This window comes from Podarcis cretensis, assembly GCF_951804945.1.
Source record: "Podarcis cretensis genome assembly, chromosome: 2".
In the NCBI taxonomy this organism is placed as follows: domain Eukaryota; kingdom Metazoa; phylum Chordata; class Lepidosauria; order Squamata; family Lacertidae; genus Podarcis; species Podarcis cretensis.
This window is the reverse complement of record NC_137171.1, coordinates 18,186,517-18,204,860: the sequence shown is the minus strand read 5'-3', so window position 1 is coordinate 18,204,860 and position 18,344 is coordinate 18,186,517. Positions and strand designations below refer to the sequence as shown.

General features: G+C 46.8%; 1 protein-coding gene across 1 annotated transcript; it reads right to left on the bottom strand.

Annotated features, from left to right (window-relative positions):
- Positions 1-604: 604 nt before the first annotated feature.
- Positions 605-2,166, bottom strand: LOC307209800 (uncharacterized protein; the record flags this gene model as incomplete). Its single annotated transcript, XM_079965164.1, has 2 exons — positions 1,595-2,166; positions 605-1,163 (listed from the first exon to the last, which is right to left on the bottom strand). Exons 1-2 carry the CDS (start codon positions 2,134-2,136, stop codon positions 605-607), a joined length of 1,101 nt encoding a protein of 366 aa, XP_079821290.1. The 5' UTR covers positions 2,137-2,166.
- Between the last annotated feature and the right edge of the window lie 16,178 nt (positions 2,167-18,344).

Sequence of the window (18,344 nt, the reverse complement as noted above, 5' to 3'; positions counted from 1 at the left end):
GGTTTCAAATGCAGCGCATGCGATGGAACAGCCCATGGGCATAGCTTTGTCAAAGTACCATTGGTCCTGGAATTTGAAACCTAGCAACCAGAAGTCCCTGGGGTGGACTGGTAACAGACAGAAGGCTGATTCGATGTCACATTTTGCCATGAGCGCGCCCGGGCCACACTCCCTAACCAGCCTGATTGCCTGATCAAGAGATGCATATTTGACTGAGCATTGTTCTTGGGGAATGGCATCATTTACTGACCCACCCTTTGGGTAAGAAAGGTTATGTATTAATCGAAACTCGCCTGGGGCCTTCTTAGGTACAATACCTAGTGGAGACACTATGAGGTTAGGAAATGGAGGTTCTGTGAAGGGACCTGCCACTCGCCCCAGCAAGCGTTCTTTGGTAATCTTCTTCTCGGCAATGTGTGGCATATCTCGGACAGACTTTTGGTTGGGGGGATTGGTGCATGAGGGGGTGCCTACCACTGGGATGCGGAAGCCTTCCTTAAAGCCCTCCTCAATGTATTTTGCTGCCTCTTTATTGGGGTACTGGTGTAACAAAGGCAGCATTGCTGATAGAGATATGGGTGAGGGGGCTAGGGAAAGGAGAACACTATTTGCGGGGATTTTTTTTGCTTTGCTGAGCACCAGAGGAGCCTGAAGAGGCTCCGGCCTCTCTTTTGTCTTGAGATGTGCCTGCGCCTGATCCGCGGGAGCCTCGAAAAAGCTTCTTCCCCCGAAAACATTTCATGGTGGGGTGAGATCCACTACAGCGCTCGCATTCATGAGCAAATCGACATTTTTCTCTGAAGCAGGAGCTGTTGTTATACTCCCAGCAAGATCTCTTGGGGGCCTTGGATTGATATTTGGACTGTTTCACATTGTCGGGCCCTTTCTTGAAGAGCGGCGACACCAACTCAGACCACACGTCATCATCTTTGATATCCCATCTAACTGTGTCGTCCGCTGCCGCCCGTTCCCTGAATGCCTGGTCATAGGCGAGTGCCGCCTCCCCCCCAGACATGGCTTCAGCCTTTAGGATGATGAGTAGGTAGTTGGTCAGGTGCCAACCCCTGTCAGGGTAACTAGCGACTATAATACCCATGTAAGTGGTGTATGCAGTGAGCCAATTACGAAAGGTACGCTCAACACTCACTTTTTTATCTTTTTTCCTTTGCTTGGCGGATTTAGATTTTAGGGCTGTCGAAGCGGCAGGGGATAGCAGATCAAACAAATCCACAAACTCCCCATTAAGGATGCGTTCCCGCAACTTCTCGCGCAGGCGAATGCCTGGGGGCTGCTCGGTTCTTTTGTGGTTGGATTTCCTAATTCTACCTCTGGAGTCAATGCCTCCTCCCCGCACGGCGCGATACCACCATGTTCACGCCTGTGCCTCCGGTTGCGGCGCCGCCAGACCCAGTGCGGCAGCCCTGGGGCGTCGGGGCCTGTAACCCAATAGCCTTTGATGCTCCCCCCCTGTTCACTATCCGTGGAGCTGGACCTACCTGAGGAACTAGATGATCCAGACGAGTCCCTCTTGGACTTGTTGCCCCTCCTCCTGGATTTGTGGTGCTTCCTCCCGCGATGACGCGATCTGCTCGACTCAGGGCTCTTGTCACTCTTGTACCTGTCAGAGGAGCTGGAACGGGGGGACCTACCTCTGCGCCTGGTGGATGCGGATGATGAGCGTGATCCCCCTTCCTGAGCACGGCGGTCAGCGGAGCTGCTACTGCGCCCTCGCCTGCGGCTGTGAGGTGACACAGAGCGCCCTCTGCGCGAATCCCGCCGCTCAAGACGGCGCCTCAGCCGGGCAATGGTCCTATCCCTACTGTCACCACGCGCCGAGTGCGAGAGACTGCTACTAAGGGAGGAGCGGGTAGAGGAGGAGCTCTCTGTACGCCTCGGCTTGGCGGCCGACCCCTTGCTGGCGTGGCTTGCCAAGGCTAGTGGGCTTATGGACCCAGAAGACCCTCTAGGTGCCGCTGCCCTCTTGGGCGCGGTCTTCCTGGGCTTGGCCTGCTCCTCCCTGGTCGGACGTGCCTTCCACTGTCCAGTCGCCTGTCTCTGGGCAGGCTTGGTGGGCGTGCCCCTTACAGTGCCCCTTCTGGTGCGGGGAGGAGAAGCAGCCTGACGCTTTGGCGGCATGGTGTGGGGCTGATAGAGTGGGGTATGCTAGGGAATTTGGAAAACAAGGGGGGGCAATGATTGGTAGGAAATGCCCGCTATCAATTTGCAAAAAACACACTAGTGATAAAGGTAATGGTACAGATAATGGGAGGGGAGGAGATAAGGCAAGAACTGAGTCACAGCAGGAATCGCTACTGAAGGCTGCAAAATAAAACAAGCAATAGTTTAGAAAATCACTGCACAGATTTCAGTTGAGGTCCATTGGCGGTCTCCCCTCGACGATAATGAGCGCGATGCCTGCTGTCCGCTGCACCTGCTGGCAAGTCATGGTGGTGATATGTAAAACCAATACGTACCTAATGAGGCTATAGGTGTGCCTGAGGACCACCGAGGCATGACCGCTGCCATGCGGCCAGATCCAGGATGGCCGCCGCCATGTGGCCACCAGCGCAATGGCTGCCGCCATGCGGTCACCATTGAAATGGCTGCAGACATGGGGCCACCCCCAAGCAGGCCCTGCACGCCCCCAACAGAGACCAGTCCTACAGTGGGTTGGCAGGGCCCCGTGATGTGGCCCCACCCCCCCGCCACACAGTTTGAGGGGGGGTGGGGCAAGCAGGGGCCCACACTGTCCCCCGGGGCCGACTCAGGGGGGGTATACCCGCCGGCTGCAGAGATCCCCCCTGCTGCCCAGGGGAGGTTCAGAGTTGCCAGCGGCCTCTGCAGCTGGGGGAGGCAGGATCGCGGGGGCGGCAGGAAGGCCCCCGCCGCCCAGGGGAGGCTCCGGGGCCACCCAAGGCCCGATTAGGCCACAGAGCCTCCCGAGGCCCAGCCAGGCCTCCCTGAGGCCTAGCTAGGCCTCTGGAGCCGGGGGGAGGCCACACAGCGCGGCCTGAGCCCCCCCGGCAATCGCGGGGGGCGGCAGGAAGGCCCCCGCCGCCCAGGGGAGGCTCCGGGGCCGCCCAAGGCCCGATTAGGCCGGTGGAGCCCCCCCGAGGCCTAGTAAGGCCCCCAAAACGCGGCAGGCCTCCCTGCGGCCTAAAAAAGGCCGCCTGGAGGCCACAAAGGCCCTGGGGGGTGGCCGGGGACCCCTTCCGCCACCACCCACCGCACCCCAGGGGCGCCAGGCCTGGCAGGGAAAGGGGAAGGGGCCGCGTGTGGCGTTGCCTCCCCCCCCGCGGCCCACACGCCCCCGCAGGAATGGGGGGGCAGCAAGAGGGGCCCCCATGCCATCGCCCAGCACCCCAGGGCATCAGGGCCCGCCTAGGGAAAAGGATCCCCTTTTTAAAAGGGGATCCTGGAATCCATTAACCCCCCCGCTAGCCTTTGGACCCAATCGCGGGGGGGGGGGGAGGCCAAAGGCCCCAGGCTTACCTTTTGGAGCAAGGAAGTCCAGCGACGTCCTTCCAGGAGAAGCTCTGGAGCCAAGTGAGGATTAACAATTAAGATCCACCCTCTATTGTGTGGACAGGTAATCCCTCCCCTTACCTGGCCTGGTTTCCCTGGCAACGCTTCCCCCAGGTGGGATTGGACAACTCATTGGGGTAGGTGGGGACCTCCAGGTATCCCACCTGAGGGAAGGCAAACCCTATGCTGATGGGGCCACTCCAGATCCAGGGCTGCACACGTCCACGCAAAAGGCGCCCCCCGTTTTAAGTGGGGAGCGGTCATTGGTGTTGGTGCTGCTCTTTTTATTGAGCAGTTTTGTTTTTTAAAAACAGCAAGCCTTCACCAAGCCACAGGGGGGGATATTTCTCTATTCAATTCTCTTACCAATTTGTCCATTATCAAAGGTGTGTCATGTTGTGATGAAGCCAAAGTAATAGAGAGAAATCTTCTGCAGCAATTTCGCCCTTGTGTATTTTGCTTTTCTGAGTGCTTCTAAAATATGTGGAGGTTTTTTTTACAGGCAGCAGAGAAATATAACAGAACACATTAGATTGAGCATCTTGTAATGTGTTTCTTTTTGCATGCGTAAGAATAGAAACGCGGGACTGGAAATGATCTGCAAAGTTGATGGCATCCAAAGGTTACATTGGGCAAAGGTTGGCCTAAGAATCACCGTTCTTGGGATATCTTAGGGCTGCCATGTGTCCAGAATGTACCAGCCATAGCCGGGATTTGGCCCTTGATAGCAGCACATGAGCTGTTTCCTTATAAATAGCTCAAAACTTCTTTCCCCCTCTTTTTTTAGATTTTGTGAAAAAAAAGCTCAACAATTTTTTGAAAATATGGCAAACCTAGGATATTTAGGTGCTCCTTCTGAAAGGTGTTCTCACAGCCAAGCAGTGCTCCTTTGGCGATCATCCTTTAGTTAATCAATAATAATTCATGCCCCTTGAACCTCTGCAGGCATGAATTACTCTTTGTCCTTAGCTCATTGACTTGGCAATAAGTGCTGGTCTAGACATTTCACGCACCACTTGTATTCAGAGGTAGCAATTTTATTTGGGAAGTAAATCCACGTTAGGTCTCCTTACTCCCCCAAAACAGCCTTAAAGGTGTCTAGAACAAAAGCCTTGGGTGCATTTGCCTGAAATCTGCCAGGTTTCTTACCTATGGGCAGCCCTCTCATGTCTGCAATTTTCAGACCAATTTGCCCACAAAATACTAGGGTAGATTAAGTCATCCTTTTTTTAAAAAAAACAAACCCCACGCTAAAACTGAAACAGTTGCCTTTTCGGGGGGAGGGGGATATAACACTCCAGCTGTCCTGAATTTTGGTACAATTCATGTCCTCAGAAGAGGCAACCTTGCCTGAAAATTTCATCCGCTTCTGCCCTAAAATAGAAAAAAGAAGAAGTTATAGACAATAAAATTTAAAAGTGCCTAGTGGGAAAGCCTTTAGACCTCCAACTTGTATCTGCTTGTATCTACTTTGGAGGGGCTTTCTATCAAAATGAGGGGAGAGGTTATAGCTATATATATATTTATTTCCCAGTAGTTCAGAAGGGAGAAGGGAATGACATACATTTGAATGAACCATGAGCCAAACTGGACAGCCAATGAAACATGTCAGACTGAGACAGGCTGTTTTCTGAAATATTCAATCAGGGTCCAAGGCAAATCTCGGGGTTGTTGCACTCGCCTACTATAAACACAAACACTTACACACACACACACACACACTAAAACCAACCAGACACACTTTAGCTTTGTGGATTCATGCTTTGTGCATGAAGGAAAATATCTGAAGAAAGCATGAAAAACTAAAATTGCTCTGTTAGTGTTATCAATCAACATGATAATAGACAGGCTCACAGCCTGCACAAATACCTTTAGCTGCTATTTCGGAAAGGCTCCTTCAAATCTTTTCTTCATTGATTCATAGGTTAGAGCAGGAGGGCTTCAATTCTTTATTTAAGCACCTGTAAAAGGTAAAGGTAAAGGGACCCCTGACCACTAGGTCTAGTCGTGGCCGACTCTGGGGTTGCGGTGCTCATCTAGCTTTATTGGCCGAGGGAGCTGGCATACAGCTTCCAGGTCATGTGGCCAGCATGACTAAGCCACTTCTGGCGAACCAGAGCAGCACACGGAAATGCCATTTACCTTCCCGCCAGAGCGGTACCTATTTATCTACTTGCACTTTGACGTGCTTTTGAACTGCTAGGTTGGCAGGAGCAGGGACCGAGCAACGGGAGCTCACCCCATTGCAGGGGATTCGAACCGCTGACCTTCTGATCGACAAGTCCTAGGCTCTGTGGTTTAACCCACAGTGCCACCCGCGTCCCAGCACCTGTACCTCCCTTGAAAGCTGCATATATGGTGGCTTCAGGTTCCTTGGCCCCTTCTGTACCACTTTAAACAGTCATGCCTTCCCCAGTCCTGGGAACTGCAGTTTGTTAAGTGTGCTGAGAGTTGTTCAGTGAACCCTAAGGCCTTAACAGAACTTCAATTCCCAGAGTGTTTGAATTGTCAATCCCTTTTCCCAGTGAACTCTAGGAACCGTAGCTCTGTGGGAGAAATAGGGGTTCTCCTAACAATTCTCAGCACCCTTAACAGACCACAGCTCCCAGGACTGTTTAAAATGCTATGATACTGCTTTTGGAATATAGTGCAGATGGGACACTAGTTTAGAACCATGGCCCCATATCTGATTTTTATTTATTTATTAATATTATACTAAGAGGATTTCAATTATAGGAAATAAAGAGAGAAAAGAGAGAGAGAGAGCGCAAATAAAAAAGTAAAAAATAAAGATATAATATAGTACGCTAATTATAAGTAGTTACACTTCCACACATTATTATACAGCTAGATATAACATCTATAACTGGATATAGTGCAATGATGGAGCCAATGGGAGGGGAGTTTGCAGAAATTCCAGGGCAGGGGCAATTTTCTCCCATACCCAACCATTCCTGCTTCTAGAAGGGCAGTGGCTCGTGCCAATGTTTATGGTGTAGAAACCTGCACTGACGGACCTAGGCCAATCCAACTGCAATCTAATTTACTGAATGTTACCAGCCATATAGTATGCCCTCTTCTGTGCTTGACAGCTCCCCTCCCCTCCCTCAATTTATTGCAATCCTTAGCAAAACCAGGAAGTTTACTGAGACTCTGAGCAGGCAGTCATACATAGCTGATAGGATGCATTTGGCTTGGTGGTTTACATGTTTTGCAGAGCTGGCCTAAGTCTTAAAGGTGAGGTGCTAGGATTTGAACGTAGGCCCCATCTGCTTCTTGGTCTCATTTAGCAAAATATCTTGGACCAGCCCTGGGTGCATGAGACTAGAGGCTAACCAAGTTATTTCGGCACCGGGAGCAGAAATTCCTACCGTAAGTGCCTCTTCTTGGCAGTAAAAATTCAACAATAGTAATCTATAAAACCAATAATTTGTTGCCCATTCATGGCACCCAAATTCAGCTGCTTGAGACAGACACTTCGGTCTGCCTAACAGTAGAGCCGGCCCTGTGTTGCAGCTCTTACCCCCTGGACAGTTACACAACACTTAGGAAGGACACTTCTGTAGAGTCAGACCTTTTTTCCATCTGGCTCAGTTTTGCCTTCATTGGCTGGCAGAAGCTCTCTAGGATTCAAAAGACTTTCTTAGCCCTACATGGAGACGCTGGGGACTGAGTCTTCTCTATACAAAGCAGATTCTCCTGTGCTTTGTATATAAAGGCTTTCTCAAGGGTTGAGACTTCTTGATGCAAGTGAGAAAGGGCAATGCATATATTCCATCAAAAATCTAGCAGGACTGAAAGGCATGTGTGTGTGTGTGTGTTTGTGTACAAAAGGATTTTGAGAGGCACTTCAAATTGAGCCGTCAGTTATCAAATCCACTCTTGTTAATTGCAATTCTCATTTAATCTGAATGCCTGAGCATCTGCGCACACGGTCAAAGGCAATTTGCTAATGCTTTTTTCATCGGTTGTTTGTTTTCTCCATTTTGCAATTAAATTAGCACAAGCCCAATAATGGGGTGTTTAAACAACTTGGCAATGCACTTTGATGACTTTCGCTGCGTTAAAATTTGCCCCTCGCCAACCCCATTTTTGTGTGATACATTTGTCACATGGAAAAAATACATTTTTAAAAAATACATTATATAAAATAGGAGATCCTATAGCGGGTACAAGCTGTGCTGTAGTGGTTCATTTTGAATTGCAAGAGCTCACCATGACAGTTCCTATAACAGGACTAGCCAGAGTGGTGTCCTCAAAGTGTTGTTTGATTCAAACTCCCATCAGCCATAGCCAGCATGGCTACTGGTAAGGAATGATGGGAGTTGTAGTCTAAACTGCGGGAGGCAGTGGAAGACAGAAGAGCTTGGCATGCTCTGGTAAATGGGGTCAAGAAGAGTCGGACACAACTAAACGACTAAACAACAACAACAACAACCATATAGGAATGCCAGTTGTGTTGCTCCACATATATTCCCCAAAGAACAACAGTACATAGCACAAAACCCACATTTATTAGGATCAGACAACAATCATAGAATAGCTGGCGGTCAAAGGCTGGTGCAATAGTTGGACGTTGGCTGGGGAGACCTGGCTTCAAATCCCTGATCAGCCAACTGCTGTCTGATTGATATTAAAAACTTGTAAGCTGGAAATAAACAGATTTAGGGAAAGGAGATCATATGCTGGACCAGACCTGTCATCTAACCCCTCCAACTAACAATGCTGGGAAAGTCTGCTCCAGCATATGGCATCATCTATTTAAATTTTATTTATGCTTTTCGGATATATACATTTCAGTGATTTTACATTCATGTTGACATTTTAAAACTTGACTTCCTTCCCCCTCTTTCTGCAGTTTCTTAAATTTATTTTTAATATCTTCTGCATATCCACTTCACTTACTCGTTTATTTATCTTCTTTTTATATATACTCTTATATAGCAGCAGGCTACTACAATAATCCTGCCAGTGTTTTTATCTCTTTACAAATTATGTGTAAATATTCAGTAAACTATTTCCATCCTTTTATAAAAAGTTTGTTATCTTGAGTTCTTATAGGTTGATTGGTTGATCTGGTAAATTTGCCATTTCTGCATATTCTGTAAGTTTTTGTATCCATTCTTCCTTTCCTGGGACTTTTTCTTCTTTCTATTTTTGGGAAAGTAACAATCTTGCCGCTGTAGTCATGTACATGAATAAATTTCTATATATAGTGGTACCTCAGGTTAAGTACTTAATTTGTTCCAGAGGTCCGTACTTAACCTGAAACTGTTCTTAACCTGAAGCACCACTTAAACTAATGGGGCCGCCTGCTGCTGCCGCGCCACCGGAGCACGATTTCTGCTCTCATCCTGAAGCAAAGTTCTTAACCTGAAGCACTATTTCTGGGTTAGTGGAGTCTGTAACCTGAAGTGTATGTAACCTGAGGTACCAGTGTAATATTGATAGTTCTATCCCTGTAATTCCCAAAAGAAAGGCTTCTGGGGTTTGTTTTTTACAAATGTTATTTTAAACATCCTTTGCTTTTCATTATACAGTGGTACCTCTGGTTATGTACTTAATTCATTCTGGAGGTCCGTTCTTAACCTGAAACTGTTCTTAACCTGAAGCACCACTTTAGCTAATGGTGCCTCCTGCTGCTGCTGCTGCGATGTCTGTTCTCATCCTGAAGCAAAGTTCTTAACCCGAGGTACTATTTCTGGGTTACCTGAAGCGTATGTAACCTGAAGCGTATGTAACCCGAGGTACCACTTTATAGCATTTCACAGTAAGCCTTAACCTTACTACAAGACCACCACATATGATAAAAAGAACCTTCTTTCTCTTTACATTTCCAAGGATATGGCATCATCAATCCTGTGTGAAAAATGTTCTGGAGTTGTGCACCTCCTTGCTGCTATTCCATTACACCACTGGGTGCAAGGGGCTCATTTGGTTAACTCAAGAGTTGGTGGGTGGACCTACAGAGGCAACTGCCTTTCTTCTTCCTTTTTAAAAATATTTTTATTAGCAATTTCAACATAACAAATTATCAAATCATATAATCACATACATTTTCCCCCTTTCCCCCCTCCCTCCCTTCCATCCTTCCCCCCCACCACCAGAGACTTCCTTCAGCTCCTCTCTCTGATTTCTCAGCACATATTATTCTCTGCATGTTATAAAATTGTACATACCCTTACATTATCTATTTAACATCTTAACAACCAATATATTTGTGTATTCAAAACCTGCCCAGGAGTCCCGTTCATTTGCTGTCTCTTTAGATAATTTGTAAAAAGCTCCCATTCTTCCTTAAAGTCACAGTTGTCCTTGTCCTGCAATTTGTATGTCAATTTAGCCAACTCTGCATAGCTCATCAATTTTTCTTGCCACTGTTCTTTTGTTGCGATTTCCTCATTCTTCCATCCTTGTGCTATCAAGACTCTTGCCATTGTTGTAGCATACATAAATAAATTATTTGTTTTCCTTGGCAGGTCTTGTCCTGCAATCCCTAACAAAAAATGCTTCTGGTTTTTTTGTTTGTTTGTTTGACAAATGTCATTCTAAACATTTTTTTCAATTCATTATATATTATTTCCTTTTTTAAAAAACTTCTCTACATTCCCACCACATATGATAAAAAGTCCCTTCTTTTTCTGTGCATTTCCAACATGTATTTGACCCGGTTTTATACATTTTTGGCAACTGCCTTTCTTCCAATTCTCCTTTTGCACCCTGAAAAGATCTGTTTTGGGAACACACTGCTGAAAATTTTCCCCCAGGAAACAAGATCCTGCAAATGTATCTACTGTATACTGTAAACATAAACCTGTTTTGTATACAGTGGTACCTCTGGTTGCGCACGGGATCCGTTCCGGAGCCCAGTTCGCAACCTGAACAGAACGCAACCTGCGTCTGCGTGTCTGCGCATGCGCGGGACACAGTTTGCCACTTCCGTGCATGTGCGTGACGTCATTTTGCACATCTGCGCGTGCGCGAGCAGTGAAACCTGGAAGTAACCCTTTCCGGTACTTCCAGGTTGCCACGGGACGCGACCCGAAAAGACGTAAGCTGCAGCGTTCACAACATGAGGTATGACTGTACTTTAACTTTCATGCCGGTCAGAAGCAGTAATGCTTCTGAATGCCAGTTGCTGGAAACTACGGATGGGAGAGTGCTCTTGGGCTTGGGTCCTGCAAGACTCAGGCATCTGGTTGGCCACTGTGAGAACAGGATGACAGACTAGATAAGCCACTGGCCTGATCCAGTAGGCTCTTCTTACGTTCTCAAAGAATCCTGGGAACTGTATTTTGATGATGTGCCGAGACTATTAAGAAACCCTACCAACCCCCTCTTGCAACTACAATTCCCAGGTTTCCATTGCTTGAGGGAATGCCTGTAAACAACTTTGCCTGTAGTGTGGAAAAACCCAAAAAGTGGTTCCCTGCATCTCAGAACCTTTAATGAGCAAAGATTCCTTTGTGTTGGTCTGGAGGAACAATAAGGATGGCCCAGCAGGGTACCAGGGGGCTTTGTAAGTTGCAACTTACATTCCTACTGGGCAGAACAAAATGAAGCCCAAACTGTACTATTGATTGATACTTCACAGAAGACCTAGGAGTTCTGACTGACAGCTGTTCCATCTCTCTGCTCGCAAGAAGCAAGGTCTTTTGTAAACCACACCAAACAGTCCATTCTCTGCTGATTAAAATAACTAGAGGCTGACAGACATAACAGGGTACGGAAAATCTCAAACTGAATCTCTTGTCAAGATACTTTACACTACTACCTGAGGCATGTTCTAATCATCCACAAATGTTAGCACCTGTCACCTCGTGTTGCTTAAATGCTTTATGATACCACAGTGATCCTACAAATGTTCATGCACCTCTCCCTGACATCAACATCTTTGTTTGAGGGTAATTATCCCCTGATCAAGGTGATTGTGACACTTCCACTGTGCTCCTTCCCTGGTGCTCCCTCCCAAAGATATGAATCTTCTTAGAGCACATCTGCTTAACAGCTGCCCATGTTCTGGTTCAGTAGCGTAGTGCATGACCGAAAAGTTCTGGAAGTAACCATAGAAAAAGCTTGGGATATTTTCTTTTCTCTCAAGCCCTCTCCACAGTGAAAGCAGTGATGCACCTATGTGAAGCTTGCTTTGATTACATTATTGTCTCAATTATGCAGGAGACCAGAGAAGGCTGAGGAGGTCCTCTGATCATGTAGACTTCAAGGACCAAATGAGATGTGTAGACAGCCTCTCCAACTTCGTAAACAATCTCGCTTGCCCTCCAGTCCCCCAGTTTCAGCAGAAAGCTGCACGTTCTACATCATGGTCAGAGCATTAACTTCAAGGTAAGGCTTTCCTCTCCCTCCCATGGAATGTTGACTCTCATGTAGGTGCTCAAGACACAGAGATCCTACTTGGCTGATGGGAAGGGGAAAGTTCATAACAGACTGGGCGACCTCATGTGTGACATTTTAATGTATTTTAAATCTTTGTTGGAAGCCACCCTGAGTGGCTGGGGAAATCCAGCCAGATGGGCAGGGTACAAATAATAAGTTGTTGTTGTTGTTGTTGTTGTTGTTGTTGCCAGATGGGCAGGGTACAAATAATAAGTTGTTGTTGTTGTTGTTGTTGTTGTTGTTGTTGTTGTTGTTGTTGTTGTTATTTTATTAGGTTCAAGCACTTTCCATGTGGCTACTCAGTGGTGTTGTAAATACCTGCCATTGACCAGTTTTCTGCTTAGCCTAGCCAGGAGTGTGGTCTGGGGAGAGTCTTGAGAATCGGAGAACCACATTTGCCACTGGGTCTAAGGTTCCTTATTCCTTCACTAGACAATCCTGGACTAAATAGACCAATTGTCTGAATCAGTATAAGGTCTTAGGCAGAGGTGTTCACCAGCTTTTCTTCCTGAGTGCCTTTTCACTGGAGATTCCCTGTGACTGAACCGGGATCTCCTCCTTGCAAAACCTGTGGTCTAGCACAGTCCCTATGCTGGCTGCGTACCTGAAGCAGCAAGGCGGAATTTAATTTGCATTCAGCGCTATCAGGTACATTCCTCCGGGAAATGATATATCCATATGCTACGCCGTACCTATTTTGGTGATTCATGGAGTAGATCTAGCAGGCAACATACTGCTTCTGACATTACCTCGCCAGAGAACATTGTTCCGACAAAGATCATCAAGATGGGATTTGCCTCATTGCCACTTGAAGCCATATTCGGAAGGGGAAATGGCTTTCAGCTGCATCCAGTCACATGTCCTAATATTTCATAAGATAATGAGATGGAGTCAGTGTTGTTGATCACAGAACAACTTTTAATGAAATGACGGCAAGGAGATGTTTCCTTGCACATCAGTGGTGCAGCAGAAGGAGGGTGTGGGTGGGTGGGTGGTACAGTAATGATCCAAGCAAACAAAAGAAAACTACATGGACTGCTTCTGTTAGCTTCCCATTCCACAGGCAGCTCATAGCTAAGGGGAGATGAGGGGTGTATGCAGGACATGGGTGGCGCTGTGGTCTAAACCACTGAGCCTCTTGGGCCTGCTGATCAGAAGTTGGTGTGGACACAGTGGCGGGAGCATCCAACTGGCTCTGCCATTGGGGCTGCCCTGTACTGACTTTCCTACAACCTCCTACCTTCCCCTCTTCATAATAGTGGGAGTGTGTGGTGCTGTGGTCTAAACCACTGAGCCTCTTGGGCTTGCTGATCAGAAGCTCGGCAATTTGAATCCACACAATGGGGTGAACTCCCATTGCTCTGTCCCAGCTCGAGTGTTGGAGTGATTCATCTCTGCTTGAAAGGAAGAGAGCGAAGTTGCAGGAGAAGGTAGAAGTGGAAATCTCTCATAGGAGCTGCAAGGCATGGCTTCATTGAGATACAGAAGGCTGAATACTGAGCTCTGGAAAGAGAGGAAAATACCATTGTTTGGAAGTTAGAAGAAGACACTGTAAGCCCATGCTTGGATGAGCCTGTAGCTGTAAATAATATGTTTTAATTCATCTATAAGTTTCTGCAAGTTAAGTTTTTGAATGTTGAAGTCTGGACATTGGTTTAATTTCCAAAGAAGGGTGTCAGTCAGTCTTAGCTGCGGTTTCCTATTCTTTCTTCAACAATGACCACTCCTCCAAATATTAACGTTTCATTCCCCAAGCAGTGTTGTGTTTTACTCTTGATCCACAGGTCAAAGAAACATCCACCAAGAATGTGTTTGCTACAGGATAGCCTGCTTTAGTTATCCAATAGCTTAGGGGCATATGAGACTGCCTTACACTGAATCAGACCATTGATTCACATAGACCAGTATTGTCTCTTCTGACTGGCTGGAGCTGTCCAGGTTTTCAGACAGGGAACCTGTGCATGACTACTTGGCAATGGCCAAAATTAAACCCGGGGCTTTCTGCTCGCTAAATATGTGTTCTGCCATTAGCTTCTGTAGATTTTACACATACAGTGGTACCTTGGTTTAAGAAGAGCTTAGTTTATGAGTGGCGCTGTGATCTAAACCACTGAGCCTAGGGCTTACAGATCGGAAGGTCGGCGGTTCGAATCCCCGCAACGGGGTGAGCTCCCGTTCCTTGATCTCTGCTCCTGCCAACCTAGCAGTTCGAAAGCACATCAAAGTGCAAGTAGATAAATAGGTAACGCTCCGGCGGGAAGGCAAACAGCATTTCCGTGTGCTGCTCTGGTTTCACCAGAAGCGGCTTAGTCATGCTGGCCACATGACCCAGAAAAACTGTCTGTGGACAAACGCCGGCTCCCTCGGCCAGTAAAGCGAGATGAGTGCCGCAACCCTAGAGTCATTCGCGACTGGACTTAACTGTCAGGGGTCCTTTACCTTTACCTTAGTTTATGAACAACTTGGATTAAGAATGCTGTAAACCTGGAAGTAGGTGTTTTGGTTTGGTTTGCCTTGGAAGCAGAACATGTTTTGCTTCCTGTTGAGTGTGTTCCACTTGTAAATTGAGTCCCCCCCCCCCCCACTATGGGAAAGCATGCCTTGTTTTAAGAACGAACTTCCAGAACAGATTAAGTTCGTAAACCAAGGTACCACGGTAGACTCATAGTAAATGAGTCTCTCTATGTATTTGATTTTTATCAAGTTTTATTTCATTCATACCCCGCCTTTTTCTCCAAGGAGCACAAGGTGGTATATATGGTTTTCCCCCTCCTTGTTTAATCCACACAATGACCCTGTGAGGTAGGCTAGACTGAGAGGCAATGACTGGCCCCAGGTCACCCAGGGAGCTGCATAGCTGTGAGGGGATTTGAACTCCAGTCTCCCAAGGTCCTAGTCCAACACTCTAACCCAGTGGTTCTCAACCTGTGGGTCCCCAGATGTTGTTGGACTACAACTCCCATCATCCCTAGCTATGGGAGTTGTAGTCCAACAACATCTGGGGACCCACAGGTTGAGAACCGCTGCTCTAACCACTACACCTCACTGGCTCTCAGATCATCTTCATAACAGAGGGTTGCATTCCACATAGCATTAAATGAACTTTCCATCAGCACAACGGTTTCTCCTTCCACAGCAGAATATTATCTCTCTCTCCTGCTCTTCCCACCATACTCCCATCCAATGTGTTCTAGGGGTTCCCAAAAGCTCAAGAGCAGATCTGGAGTTGTGGCATATGTGGAGAAGAGAACTGGGCAAATCCCACTTTAAAAGTGGAAATCCTTGCACTGATTGGATGCAGTAGCTGAGTCACAACCCAACATGCTCAAAGCAATAACATTGTGAGCCTTCAAACGACCACATTTTAAGCATGACTAGTATATTCAAGGCTTTTTTTGTGGTTCTGCTCTATTTATGTTGAAATTTCAGATACTCTTTGGACTCGCAGCTGACTTCTAGCAAAGGTTATCCTACTTATCTAAATTAGCTTGCAGAGGCATAGAGGATCTGCAGAGCCTTCTGGATTTGTTCAGTCAGTTTAAGCTTTATATACTGCTTTTTATCTTAACTGCCCATAATGTGGCTTATGTTTCTTCAGTGAAAGGGGGGGGGACCATTTGTTGCACTTTCGACTGATTAGAATAGAAGCAAACTATTAGAAAGAGATAATGTTTTAAAAAACTGGAATATAAATACTAGTGGTTGAAAGGGCTTGAAATTTTGGTATAAGTGTATGGAATATAATCAAATTTTTGTTATAAGAAAAATGTGTCCCAGTTTTGCCAAAGAAAAAGGAAAAATTGCCTAGGATGAATTGGATACAAAAATGATGTTGCTATCATATCAGTGAGTGGCATTTTTGGCCTAATACTTTTAACATAAAGCAAATGCACCGTGAGAAAATAATAAGAATAAACAATCAAAACAGGGTGGTAAAACGTATAATTAATGTACGGTGCTTATTACGAATAACCTATCTTATAGGCTTACAGACTTTTGGCTACTACTTATCATTTATTTAAGGGATGGAGAGTATCTTCTGGTACTAGGGATTAAAAATGATAGTATTTTGCTTCTGATAGTATTTTGCTTCACCCATAAGGTGAAGTGGCAGTAGCGGCTTCCATCAAGATCTCACCAAAATCTCACTAAAATGTCACAAGGTATTGTGCATCCTGCAAGATCCTTCAATACCACCATGAGATCTTGCAAAAGTTCCATGAGATTTCATGAGATTTTGCTGGAACCTGCCTTTTCCTGTGTTTTGGTGCTGCTATGTGACCTAGCTAAGGGAGGCTTTTGTTTTGCCTTAGGCAGTGAAACGAGTTGCGCCACCCCTGAGCCATCATGCCTACTAGCCATTGCTGGATCTCTCCTCCATGAGTGTTTCCAATCCCGTTTTAAAGGACCCTTGACCATTAAGTCCAGTCGTGACCGACTCTGGGGTTGCGGCGCTCATCTCGCTTTATTGGCCGAGGGAGCTGGCATACAGCTTCCAGGTCATGTGGCCAGCATGACTAAGCCACTTCTGGTGAACCAGAGCAGCACACGGTCACGCCGTTTACCTTCCCGCCAGAGCGGTACTTATTTATCTATTTGCACTTTGACGTGCTTTCGAACTGCTAGGTTGGCAGGAACAGGAACAGAGCAACGGGAGCTCACCCCGTTGTGGGGGTTCGATCTTTTGATCGGCAAGTCCTAGGCTCTGTGGTTTAATCCACAGCACCACCCTGAGCTCCAAATGGTCCAATGGTCCAATGGTCTATGGCAAAGATGGGACACCTGTGGCCCTCCAGAAGTCTTGGAGATGGTGGGAGTGGTAATCTAGCAATAGCTGAAGGGCCCCACCCTCATTGTTGTTGGAATCATCCTTTGACCATGGCCATGCAGGTAAAGGTAAAAAGGTAAAGGACTCCTGGACAGTGAAGTGCAGTCAAAGGCGACAATGGGGTTGCGGCGCTCATCTCACTTTTAGGCCGAGAGAGCCAGCGTTTGTCCACAGACAGCTTTCCGGGTCATGTGGCCAACAGGACTAAACTGCTTCTGGCACAAAGGAACACTGTGATGGAAGCCAGAGCACACGGAAACGCCATTTACCTTCCCACTGGAGTGGTACCTATTTATCTACTTGCACTGGTGTGCTTTCAAACTGCTAGGTTGTCAGGAGCTGAGACAGAGCAACAGGAGCTCACCCCGTCGTGCGGATTTGAACCGTCAACCTTCTGATCATCAAGCCCAAGAGGCTCAGTGGTTTAGACCACAGTGCCACCCGCTCCCCATGGCCATGCAAACTATGGCTAATGGGAGTTGGAGGAGTCCAACATCAGCTGGAGGGCATTGGTCCCCAATCCATGCTGCAGAGTCTCATCTATTTAGCCCCAACAGGAAAAGCTCTGAAGTTAACTATTCAACATCTTCCATGAAGCATACAGTTTCCCTTTCTATCTTGTGTACTTCTTTTTATCCTCCAATGTCTAATGAGTGACCCCACTGCTCCCTGTCTTTCCCCCCTTGCATGCTCTCTTCATTTCGGATTTACTTTAGCAAGGAATCTTCTTCTTAATTGTGATTGATCAGCTAGTTGCGTTTCTAGTTCTCTTTTGCTGTAACTGTTACTTGCTATAAATCAGGCTTCTTTTAAATGGGACAGCAATTTCCAATACACTCTGAATGGTGCATTAGCTTAAATCCAGCGACAAGTGTTGGAGGGAGTATGTGTTCTCCCCCAAAGCTTACGTAGGGACACAGCTGAGTCATAAAGCACAAGCAGAAGGTCCCAAGTTTTATCCTTGGGATACACCAAAGAGTTGCTGTCAGTCAGTGATGACCAGCTTTCCCCAACCTGTTGTTCTCCAGATAAAACTGGAGAACCCCCACCATTCCTGAACATTGCTGGTTGGAGCTGGTGGAAGCTGAAATCCAACATCATCTGGAGGGCATCATAGAATCGTAGAGTGGAAGGTACCCAAGGATCATCTAGTCAAATCCCCTGAAATGCAGGAATTTCAGCTAAAGCATCCATGACAGATAGCCACCCAACCTCTGCTTAAGAACCTCCAAGGAAGGAGAGTCCATAACTACCCAAGGGATACTGTTCCACTGTCAATAGCTCTTACTGTCAGAAAGTTTTGGTAATTTCTCAGATGGTTAGTCTTGAAGGAGAACCCACAAATTCACTTTTAGTTCCTCATGGGTTGGTATCTGTGGGGGCAACTCTAACTGCGATCTTCAAAAGGAGCAATAAAGTTTGGTGTTTTTGCATTTTGAGCAGAGGTTTTAAACATAGCACATGACCTAATCCATGGGTGCTGTAAACCTTCTAATCCATGGGTAGGCAAACTAAGGCCTGGGGGCTGGATCTGGCCCAATCGCCTTCTAAATCCGGCCCGCGGATGGTTTGGGAATCAGCGTGTTTTTACATGAGT